Raw genomic sequence first — 9,210 nt, 5'->3', positions numbered from 1 at the left:
ACCCCCCCCTAACCAACACACTCCCCCCTCCCCCCCACGGCCCACCCCGGGCCCCCGCGCGCCGCTCCCGCCCCCGCCGAAAGAAAGAGGGCAAAAGCTCCCCTCATCCGGTGAATACCGTAGCCCGGAAGCCAAGTCTCATGCCCGGTGCCCCTTCGGTATAGTCGGTTAAGCATGACTCTATGCTGTGTAAGAGTTTTGTCACTTGATAGGAGAGAAAAGGAAGCCAAAAGAATGCAAAGACGGATCTTCCCTTCTCTCTCCCACCCCTGCCTAGCACATCCAATGCCAATGCAAATTCAAGGGCCTAGAGTAGCCGCTCCCGTTGAACGAAGCCGCACCGCACAAGCCATCCTTGAGGGAACTTAACCTGGCCAAAGAGGGACCTGCGTTCTAGTCCCGGCCGGATGGACAGCGCGGGTTTACGCGATCGTTTTCTAATTTTCGGGAGTCTTGTGATCAGTGTCCGTAGCCAGGGAACTTTTCTATTTTCCCTTTGCCCCTTTTTTTCTCTTCTTCTTCTTCGTCTTTATATATGAGTCGTGGTTCTTCCCCCCAAAAAAAAGCTGCCCTCTGAAACTCTCTCCAAAACCCCACGATATACCCCGCGTCATCGCTTGTATTGCCGAGCTGTACCAGTGCTAGCCGTGCCTCACTACAGCTCTACCCTCTTCTCCAAATAGAATCCCCAAACTCTTTCTCTCAACCTCAATTCGATTCATTTCAGTCCAATTGCCTCACTTAATACCCGCGTCGCCGAGATCTACATTCAGGACACGGAAATCACCACTACCAGCAAGCTCCTCTGCTGTATAACTAAAATCAAGCTTCCCCCAAATTACATCATCGCCTCAAACCGCCACCATGAGCGCAGACACGGGCGAAAAAGTCAACACCCACATCATCACACTCACGCGGTTCCTTACCGAAGAGCAGATTAAGCACAAAGAAGCCACTGGTGATTTCACGTACGTTTTCAATTTTCACCTGCTGACTTTGCACTGCACGAGCATTGAATGAAGTCATTCCATTGAGTTGCACTGCGTTACCACCTACTATCCCGCTCTCCCACAGAGAAGCAAACAACAAAAAGACTAACGTTCAAGTCAAACAGATTGCTTTGCCATGCTCTCCAATACTCCTTCAAGTCCATCGCCTACTACATCCGTCGCGCCACCCTCGTCAACCTGACAGGTCTGGCCGGCTCCTCCAACACCACCGGCGACGAGCAGAAGAAGCTCGACGTCATCTCCAACGACCTCTTCATCGAGGCCATGCGCTCCTGCGGAAAAGTCGCCATGCTCGTGTCCGAGGAGGAAGAGACGGAGATTCACTTCCCCCAGGCCGCCGGCGCCCGCTATATTGTCTCCTGCGACCCCATCGACGGCTCCTCCAACCTGGATGCTGGAGTGTCTGTAGGCACAATCTTCGCCATCCACAAGATCCCCGACGGCGTCAACGTCGCTAGCAAGGAGGACATCCTCAAGCCCGGCACAGAGCTCGTCGCCGCCGGCTTCACAATGTACGGCGCCTCCGCCCAGCTCGTCATGACCATGAAGGGCAGCACCGTCAACGGCTTCACGCTCGACAACGGCATCGGCGAGTTCATCCTGTCCCACCCGGACATGCGCATCCCCAAATCGCGCGCCATCTACTCCGTCAACGAGGGCAACTCGCTGTACTGGGAGGACAAGACCATCAACTACTTCAACTCGCTCAAGCAGGCCCAGGCAGACGGCAAGCCCTACAGCGCTCGTTACATTGGCAGCATGGTTGCCGATGCTTACCGCACGCTTCTGTACGGAGGCATCTTCGCTTACCCGGCGGACAAGAAGAGCCCCAAGGGCAAGCTTCGTATCCTATACGAGTGTGCGCCCATGGCTTTGGTTTTTGAGAATGGTAAGTCGTCAATATCAGCAGCCCCCTTTGGTAAAATTCGACTGGAGACTAACTTTGGCATGTGATAAGCTGGCGGCCAGGCTGTTGACAGCACAATGAACAGAATGCTGGAGGTTGTACCAGAGCACATCCACGACAGGTCAGGTATCTTCATGGGCAGCTATGATGAGATTGAAAAGGTCAAGTCCTTTTATAAATAAGCAACCCAAGCAAAAGGCAGCGAATGAAAATGGGAGAGTGGAGTGGAAAGCATGACATGAGTAAAACTGCATCATGGTCCATTGATTTGCACCAAGCATGACGTCTATATCGCCATCTCTTCTGGATGGATTCAAATCATATAAACTTATATATAATTGTACAAATCTCATATTACAATTTGCTATTTTCTCCAAGTGGCCGACTTCCCAGGAGAGAGACTCAAAGAATAGGGGACAGAAACTCACCTTACCAAATCTCCGATATTACCCTCGGCGTACTCTGCTTCCACTCTTGATAGTCCTTTCTGTCTCCGTGCCGTTTGTCATACTTTGCTTCAGAAAGAGACACACTCGACACCTTAAGTAGCAAAAACACTGCAAACGCAGGACTGCCGAATTGACAAGGTAGTAGTCGCGAGGATATCCAAGACTCCCCCAGATAGACCAAGAGATTGTTGCATCGGCCGTCGGGCGAGCACCCCGGCTGTCGCAGTAGCTAGGCCGATCCAGAGTGCGATTTCTCCAAAGTATGTAGTTGGGGAACCGACAATCAGCCATCATGCTCCGATTAGTTTCATGCCTTGTGCTTTCAACTCTCCCAATAGGATCTCGATTCGTAGGATTCTATACATGCCTCTTTGAGAAAAGCCCGCGTGTCATAAACTCTTCATCATCAAGTAGCTTAAGCTTCTTATCCTTTCGCCACTGTGCATCTGCCAACACCTCGCACGGCAGCCAGAGCGACAGCCTCCCCGGCAGTCATTCTCGGGAAGTAGCAGATGACAGCACTGCCGCTGGGAACGGCGTTGATCATAAAATCACAGGCATAAGCTCGAGTGAGACTCAGATGGCCTAGAAAAAGAAGGCAGAGGGCTTTGTGGCGGGTGGAAGCAAATCTGGAATCATGGCTTGTTGGTAAGAAATGCTGTGGAAGAAGGAAGCAAGCCAACTTTCTGGCTTTGGTGGTGGAAGAGCAATTAGTTTCAGCCTTTTGTTACAAAAAGGGGGACACACGAGGGAAAACAGTGTGTATAAGTGTGCAAGTGTGTTGTGTCTTCGGAGGATGACTGCCGGGGAAGTAAGAAAATCAAAATCTCTCCCCTCCTCCGGCCGTGAGGAACTCCGGGATTAAGACCTCAAAAGAGAGCTCTCACGCCGCACAGCCCATGCCGCAGTCATTCCCGTCTCAAACAGCTGCGTTGAGCTCAGCATTCCCGCCAGCGACATCCGCACCCGCGCCCGCCCATCCACCCCCTCCTCTCAGCAGAGAGAGGCCCGGCAGCCCAGGAAGCTTCGCGCCGGCGTGCGTAAGCAAAGCAGCAACGCAATTGAGCTCGCCAGTCGCGGGGAGATATAAGCTTAGCGCGCCGACAGCCAGGCAATGTCACCCGGACCCGGACACGTCAACGAAGCGCTCCGATCCGGGCAGCGAACTGGAGGATCGCCACGGCGCCTTGGTAGGGCAAAGGCGGTGGCGATGCAAGGCCAAGGATCGCATGAAGGGGGGAGTGAAAGTCGGTCGAGTACGGAGTAGAGGCATGGCTGCTGAGGCGATTAGACGATTAGAGTCTGACTGTGTTGCGTAGTTATCGGATTATGGTTGTGGTGTTAAATGCTGTTTTGTTGTGAGCTTGCGTTGTGTGGCGATGGCAGCTTTCTTTGGTGAGAATCGGAAAGACTACCAGCCATGGACAGAACTAGCAGCAGATAACCGATACCTAGGTATAATCAATTCAAAGCGAGGTTTAACATGAAATGTTTAGTAGTTTTACTTACCTGGCATGTGAGAAGGGGGTGCAGTTTATCTAGTACAATCAATGCAATGTAGTGTTAGGTGAGAGCTAGATTGAGCTTCAAGTGGTGACGACATTGGTGCCGCAAGTGCTGCAATCCAGCTGTGGGAAGCTATCTGCGTGCAGTTGGTCACTGTGTAGATTGACAACTTCGATATCAAGACGGTTTCACATTCCAAGCACAAGATAGACGTTGAATAGCCAAAGCAGATGTTGATAAAGTAGTTGGTTTTGTGTAGAGTAGTTGTTCGTCTGTTTTGTGGATAAGTTGTCGTAAGCCGTATAAGTCGACAACAGGTCAAATCATATGCTTCATCGTTATTTCAACTGCCCGTCATCAATCCCATTGATGCAGCTCCTTCAAATTAACCCACAGAGTAACCGCCGAAACCAACTACGCCGGCGGCTTTGCACCTTGTTTAACGCCGTAGCTTCAACAGCAGCCTTAGGATCGTCATCCTCTTCTTCCTCCTCAATCTCTCGCCTAGCGGCAATAGCATGGATTTCGATGGAGAAGTCTCCCTCTTGGTCTCCAAAGAAACTATAATTCTCACGAGTCAATTCCAGAGACCCCCACGCATCGAGTCATTTCAAAGGGGGTAGATCGTGGTTCTCCTCACCTTCGCATCATCAACCCAACTCGCTTGACATTAGACAAGTCCAGCGGCTTCGCATCCGGCTTCGGCCTGCCTCGATACGTCGGCTTAAACGCACTCCATGGCAAAAACACCGTCTTCAAGTCAATCTCCGATCCGCCCTCCGAGACCGTGAATTCGGCCTCCCAGCTGATACCAGCCTCCTCACGCCCGTCGCCCCTCTTCGGGGGTATCTCGTCCTTGAGCGTCAGCGCGTATCGTTTGCCATCAGCTTCGGCCACCGAAAAGATGATGCCCTCGTAGCCCGACAGGTCCCAGTCCAGCACCCCCAAGCTATGCTGCGATGCGAAGCCGGCACCACCAAGCGTCTGGGTATCGAGATGGCCGTAGAACCGGGCCTTTTCGGGGTTTATCACGGAGAGGTGGGACTGGCTGGCGCCTCCGCGGACGCGATCATCTGAAGTGACCCATAATGAGGAGTCCCACGGTCTTTTGTTGGTGTGAACCCCAAGGGGCGGGTTTCTGTTAGCCTCGAGATGCTTCACTTTTTTCCTTTTTCAATTTCATCTTTGCCCGCTCGCTTGCTTGCTACCTCCAATGGCTTCATCTTTCCCCTTTCCCCAGTTATTCATGCCATCAAGGGGTGTGCTGCGGTGCCAAGAAGGAAGAGGCAAGATTTCAAAACCCAAAGCCACCGCCGTGGTCTAGACTTCCGATTCGCTTCCAACTCATTCCCAATCGAGCCAATGATCAGATTAGGGCATGATAGGCTCCCACAGTGTGTATACCAAATGAGGAAAAAAGGTAGAGGGGTGAGGAAAACAAAAAAACACAAAGAAGCCATCGCGGCGCAGGCAACGGATGCAAAAGGCGGATAAGGAACCAGCGCAAAGTTGAGGGAGGGGAGTCTCTTACTGGTCTCCACCATACAGATAGAGCAGTTGCTGCCAGCGAGTCGTGGCGTGCATCATTGTTCGAAGGAAAGAGATCGCGCGGCGGCGATTTTTCTCTTTTGTTGATATTGAATTATTAATTGCGAGCAAGAGATGGCAAAGTTTCAAACTTGCTGTCTCCAGAGTCCCGTAGCCTCGCCAGCGGTAGCCTTGTTGGGTCAAGATTCAATGTTGCAGCGAGTAAGTTGAGCTTCGGCTAGGTTCGTGCGGATACTCCGATCGGGCGAGACAGCTGGAGCGGAGTATTCTTACTCCGGACTTTTTCTCCAGATTCCTTAGTAATGCACTCTGCTCTGCTCTAAGCTCCGAAAAGTCCAGTGGAGACAACACCAACAAGGTGACAAACCTGTCAAAACCAAACTTCGGGGGGGCGTAGCAAAGGCGAGTAAATCCGATCTCAAGCCACGAGCCACAAAAGCCAGCAAACCCAAAAAAAAAAAAAAAAAAAAAAGATGCCAAATACCTACACACTGACACGCAACAAACTCGCCCAGCGCCTCCATTCCCACGTGCTTGATAGGTGACGTGGGGTGGCTGCTCCTAGAAACAAAGGAAGCGCTACTTAGAAATCCTTCCTTCACGCAACACACGCATGTCCATGGCAAAACAAGAAAATGCCACTTCGAGGCGCAGAAACGCCTCCGCTTCCCGGCCAAATTCTCCCCGCAAAAACTTTCCGTAGACAAGCAAAAAAGAATAGGGACAAAAAAGCAACGAGCCTTCGCTTGCACTCCAAGCGCCGGGCGCATGTGGCGCTACTATTTTTACCGCTGCGGCCGCAACCAAACTATCTCGAGGTAGTGTGGCTTCGTCCACATGGCAGTTGGGCAGTGAACCCAAGCCAACCAAGCCATGCCAGTAGCGTCGCCGGTTCGTCCGCTGCGTCGGGACAGCAGCTGTTTGACTTCACTTCCAAATCACCATTTGCTCGGTAGAGCTGTAGGCAAGCTGTAAGCACGATGCAGGCACGATGTAGGCACAAGATAAAGTGTAAGAACAATGTGTTTTTTTGATATTTGAGCACGCTTCTAGTGCCCGATCCGTAAAGTATTCCGGCGGGGATATCTAGTATAATCCAAAATGGAGAATAAAGTAAAAAGAGAAAACACCAAAAAAAGCTATATCCAACAAACCTGTGCTGAGCATCAGGTTAGAGTACATGTACCCAAAAGACCAAGCCAGATGAGATGCTAATCACATCGATCAATCCGTTGCTCCTTGGAACGCCCGCCAACCCAACCCATCTTTCAAGTCATCCCAATTTCCACTTCGTAAAAGAACACAAAAAAAAGTATAAAAAAGGTGGTAACACAAATATTGAGCTCAACCAAGGCTCCCCAAGAAGAATGAACGAGACCCACAATCGCCATGCTATTTGTCCTCATAAAAAATAATCAAAAAGTAACCCTTTGCGCACTAGTAGTGCTGTGAACCCCGTGCATAAAACCAGAAATCATTTTTCGTGATGTCAAATCACCACCACCTTGTTTGAGTCCGATGATCGGACTCGATGAAGAGGCGGGTAGAGTAGTTTGTGACAAGGTGGTGCATATGTACTTCGGAGTGTAGATAGAAAGGGAGGATGATGAATTGTATGAAATCTGGTGTTTTTTCTGTTTTGCGTGTTTTTTTTTTTTGTTTTGCGTTTCTGTTTTTTTGCTTCCATTTAATGCTGGTGCTGCATCATGGCCGGAGATCCGGGCATGGACAGCGGGGTTGTAGGGTACTCGAAGCCCGTCTCAGAGCAGGCAGCCGAGTGGTCGTATGAGTGCGACAGAGGAGGAGTCTGTGGCATTCAGAATCAGCAACGCAGATCCCGAGAGTAGGAGAGATGCCTAGCCGAACTCACCAGAGGGTTGGATGGGTCGTAGGGAGTGGGCATGCCCATGTCGTGAGTAGGCATGAAGCCATAGCCAATGTAGGGGCTGATGACATTGTCGGGATACAGATCCCGCTTGATGGGCTCGCTGTAGTGTCCCAGAGGAGGCAGCGAAGCAGGCATGGCGGTGGCCGTCAGGTAGTTGGGGTAGGCCTCAGCGGTGGTCATGGTGGGATAGGCATGAGCAGATCCGTAAGGGTTGATGAGCAGCTCATCGGGAGCCGGGTAGGTTGTGTAGGAGAAGACGGGCGGCGTGTTGGAGCGCTCGCGCTCGTCGTGGTGGTGGTAGGCGGGAGGGGCAAAGGCAAGCTCCTCGTGCGACTCCATGGGAGGAGTGAATTGACCCTGAGACACGATGGCCTTGGGAGGAGTCGGCAGGCGGACGGGAGCAGGCTGGTGGGCCTTGTGTGCCTTGGAGATTGACTGGCGCTTGGTGATCTTGTTGGGGCTGGTGTTGGACTGCACTGGCGAAGGCTGCTTCTCAGCATCGCCCTCTTCGGATCCAGCGCGGCGCTCAAGGTCCTCCAGACGGCGCTTAAGCTTCTTGCCTGCAAAAGAGTGTTAGAGGGAGGGAAAAAAGAAAAAAGGAAAAAAGATTGCGCTCCCAATTCCATAGAGGCTGTGAGTGAGACATACGGTAGTTGCGCTGAGCGATGCGGTTCTGTATCCTCCTGCGCTCGGCAAGATCTGAGATCTTGGTCCAATCCTCGTCAGGGTGGGCAGAGCTGCTGAAAGCACTGCTGGTGCCGTGGTTTGAGCAGTGTCTGGGAGGAGGAGGAGCCGGTGCTGCAACTGCAGCGTAGGCGTAGGGGTGTTGTTGTGAGATGGCGTACATGGCCATTGTGTGATGTGTTAATGTGTTGAAGATGTTGTGTAGTAGAGAGATAAGAGCCGATATGACTGTTGGTGGAGGGGTGCTGAGCAAGGCGGCCTTGGGTAAAGAGAAGAGACAAGTGAAGAGGCTCTGCTTTGACTTGAAGAGTAAAGATGAAGATGGATGATTGGGATGAGATGTCGATTGGTATTATATAGCAGATGTGAGTCTGAGCAATTGTTGGATCGGAATGGTCATGACGGGTTGGACCAAGATGGGAGGATGAGAGAGTTAAATACTAGATGCCTCGACTTATCTGCCTGTGTCAGTCCAAAGCTCAGTGTGTATGCGACGAGACCCTGGACGGATGCTGCAGGGCTGCATGGGGCAGGCCTTGTGAAGCCCGCCCAGCAAGGCTTTGTACTATGTAATTAGCGTTGTTCTGGAGGTGGAGGGGGGTGAAGGCGTGCACGAAAAAAAGCTGTGACAGGCCATCCCGTCTACAAGAGCAAGGTCGATCGGTGCCGGGGCGTGGCGGTAGCAGGACAAGACACGAGGTTTTGGGCTGCGCGGATGGATCTGGCTGTGCGTTCTGGCTGGACAGGGGGTGCGGCAGGAGTGGCCTATGCTGCAGTAGGCACTTGCACTTGTGCAGGGGGGGTGTGGCCAGCACATCGACGCATGTTTTGTGCCTGTTGCAGTGACGGTAGGCGATGGTGTGGAGTCTGCAGGCAGTTGCGAGTGGGATACTGGGTGCTGGATACTGCGGATAGAGCGGGGGGGGCCATAGCAGCAAAAGGCAACAAGGGGGGGAGTGGCGCTACTGCCGCCTGTCGGGAGGCGTGAGGACCAACTCTCTAGGTCCTGCCTGCCTCTGCCTCTGCCTCTAGCCTCTAGCTTTAGGGACAGGGCACCCGGGAGGTACTTTTCTTAGTGTCAGTGCTGCCCCCCTCCCAATACGTGCCTAGCGCGTGTTTGCTGTTGTGCCGCTACTAATTGTAGCACCACATGGCTTTGGCTCTGGTCGCTGGTTTTGTCATGAGCCAAATTTGCCCGGTTTTTTGCACATCCCATCC

The 9,210-nt window shown here is 52.2% G+C and overlaps 5 protein-coding genes across 5 annotated transcripts; 2 read left to right on the top strand and 3 right to left on the bottom strand.

Moving 5' to 3' along the window:
• Positions 1 to 617: 617 nt before the first annotated feature.
• V8C40DRAFT_149807 (fructose 1,6-bisphosphate 1-phosphatase) lies at positions 618 to 2,379 on the top strand. The gene is made up of 3 exons (XM_083211293.1): positions 618 to 968; positions 1,115 to 1,899; positions 1,969 to 2,379. Exons 1-3 carry the CDS (start codon positions 865 to 867, stop codon positions 2,097 to 2,099), a joined length of 1,020 nt encoding a protein of 339 aa, XP_083077351.1. The 5' UTR covers positions 618 to 864; the 3' UTR covers positions 2,100 to 2,379.
• Positions 2,380 to 3,110: 731 nt separating this feature from the next.
• V8C40DRAFT_149834 (uncharacterized protein) lies at positions 3,111 to 4,026 on the top strand. Its single transcript, XM_083211295.1, has 2 exons — positions 3,111 to 3,622; positions 3,686 to 4,026. Exons 1-2 carry the CDS (start codon positions 3,266 to 3,268, stop codon positions 3,851 to 3,853), a joined length of 525 nt encoding a protein of 174 aa, XP_083077350.1. The 5' UTR covers positions 3,111 to 3,265; the 3' UTR covers positions 3,854 to 4,026.
• On the bottom strand, positions 3,969 to 5,587 carry V8C40DRAFT_149799 (complex I intermediate-associated protein 30-domain-containing protein). The gene is made up of 3 exons (XM_083211292.1): positions 5,404 to 5,587; positions 4,513 to 4,977; positions 3,969 to 4,433 (listed from the first exon to the last, which is right to left on the bottom strand). Exons 1-3 carry the CDS (start codon positions 5,457 to 5,459, stop codon positions 4,253 to 4,255), a joined length of 702 nt encoding a protein of 233 aa, XP_083077349.1. The 5' UTR covers positions 5,460 to 5,587; the 3' UTR covers positions 3,969 to 4,252.
• V8C40DRAFT_149812 (uncharacterized protein) lies at positions 5,542 to 6,305 on the bottom strand. The gene has a single exon (XM_083211294.1). It carries the CDS (start codon positions 6,188 to 6,190, stop codon positions 5,717 to 5,719), a length of 474 nt encoding a protein of 157 aa, XP_083077348.1. The 5' UTR covers positions 6,191 to 6,305; the 3' UTR covers positions 5,542 to 5,716.
• A 125-nt stretch (positions 6,306 to 6,430) lies between these two features.
• On the bottom strand, positions 6,431 to 8,500 carry V8C40DRAFT_236604 (bZIP transcription factor). Its single transcript, XM_083214075.1, has 3 exons — positions 7,957 to 8,500; positions 7,291 to 7,868; positions 6,431 to 7,227 (listed from the first exon to the last, which is right to left on the bottom strand). The coding sequence occupies exons 1-3, from the start codon at positions 8,159 to 8,161 to the stop codon at positions 7,108 to 7,110; spliced, it is 903 nt and encodes a 300-aa protein (XP_083077347.1). The 5' UTR covers positions 8,162 to 8,500; the 3' UTR covers positions 6,431 to 7,107.
• Between the last annotated feature and the right edge of the window lie 710 nt (positions 8,501 to 9,210).

This window comes from Trichoderma camerunense, assembly GCF_050948025.1.
Source record: "Trichoderma camerunense strain CBS 138272 chromosome Unknown V8C40scaffold_3, whole genome shotgun sequence".
Classification (NCBI taxonomy): domain Eukaryota; kingdom Fungi; phylum Ascomycota; class Sordariomycetes; order Hypocreales; family Hypocreaceae; genus Trichoderma; species Trichoderma camerunense.
This window is presented reverse-complemented; position numbering and strand designations above follow the sequence as displayed.

What these genes read in the sequence shown, in the direction of transcription:
- V8C40DRAFT_149807 (XM_083211293.1), top strand. Translation starts at nt 865, where the DNA reads ATGAGCGCAGACACGGGCGAAAAAGTCAACACCCACATCATCACACTC. An exon ending in GAAGCCACTGGTGATTTCAC is followed by an intron (nt 969 to 1,114) that starts GTACGTTTTCAA and finishes CAAGTCAAACAG; the next exon opens with ATTGCTTTGCCATGCTCTCC. An exon ending in GGCTTTGGTTTTTGAGAATG is followed by an intron (nt 1,900 to 1,968) that starts GTAAGTCGTCAA and finishes GCATGTGATAAG; the next exon opens with CTGGCGGCCAGGCTGTTGAC.
- V8C40DRAFT_149834 (XM_083211295.1), top strand. Translation starts at nt 3,266, where the DNA reads ATGCCGCAGTCATTCCCGTCTCAAACAGCTGCGTTGAGCTCAGCATTC. An exon ending in GGGGAGTGAAAGTCGGTCGA is followed by an intron (nt 3,623 to 3,685) that starts GTACGGAGTAGA and finishes TGTGTTGCGTAG; the next exon opens with TTATCGGATTATGGTTGTGG.
- V8C40DRAFT_149799 (XM_083211292.1), bottom strand. Translation starts at nt 5,459, where the DNA reads ATGATGCACGCCACGACTCGCTGGCAGCAACTGCTCTATCTGTATGGT. An exon ending in TATCTGTATGGTGGAGACCA is followed by an intron (nt 4,978 to 5,403) that starts GTAAGAGACTCC and finishes CACCAACAAAAG; the next exon opens with ACCGTGGGACTCCTCATTAT. An exon ending in GTTGGGTTGATGATGCGAAG is followed by an intron (nt 4,434 to 4,512) that starts GTGAGGAGAACC and finishes TGAGAATTATAG; the next exon opens with TTTCTTTGGAGACCAAGAGG.
- V8C40DRAFT_149812 (XM_083211294.1), bottom strand. Translation starts at nt 6,190, where the DNA reads ATGCGCCCGGCGCTTGGAGTGCAAGCGAAGGCTCGTTGCTTTTTTGTC.
- V8C40DRAFT_236604 (XM_083214075.1), bottom strand. Translation starts at nt 8,161, where the DNA reads ATGGCCATGTACGCCATCTCACAACAACACCCCTACGCCTACGCTGCA. An exon ending in CATCGCTCAGCGCAACTACC is followed by an intron (nt 7,869 to 7,956) that starts GTATGTCTCACT and finishes ACTCTTTTGCAG; the next exon opens with GCAAGAAGCTTAAGCGCCGT. An exon ending in ACGACCCATCCAACCCTCTG is followed by an intron (nt 7,228 to 7,290) that starts GTGAGTTCGGCT and finishes TGAATGCCACAG; the next exon opens with ACTCCTCCTCTGTCGCACTC.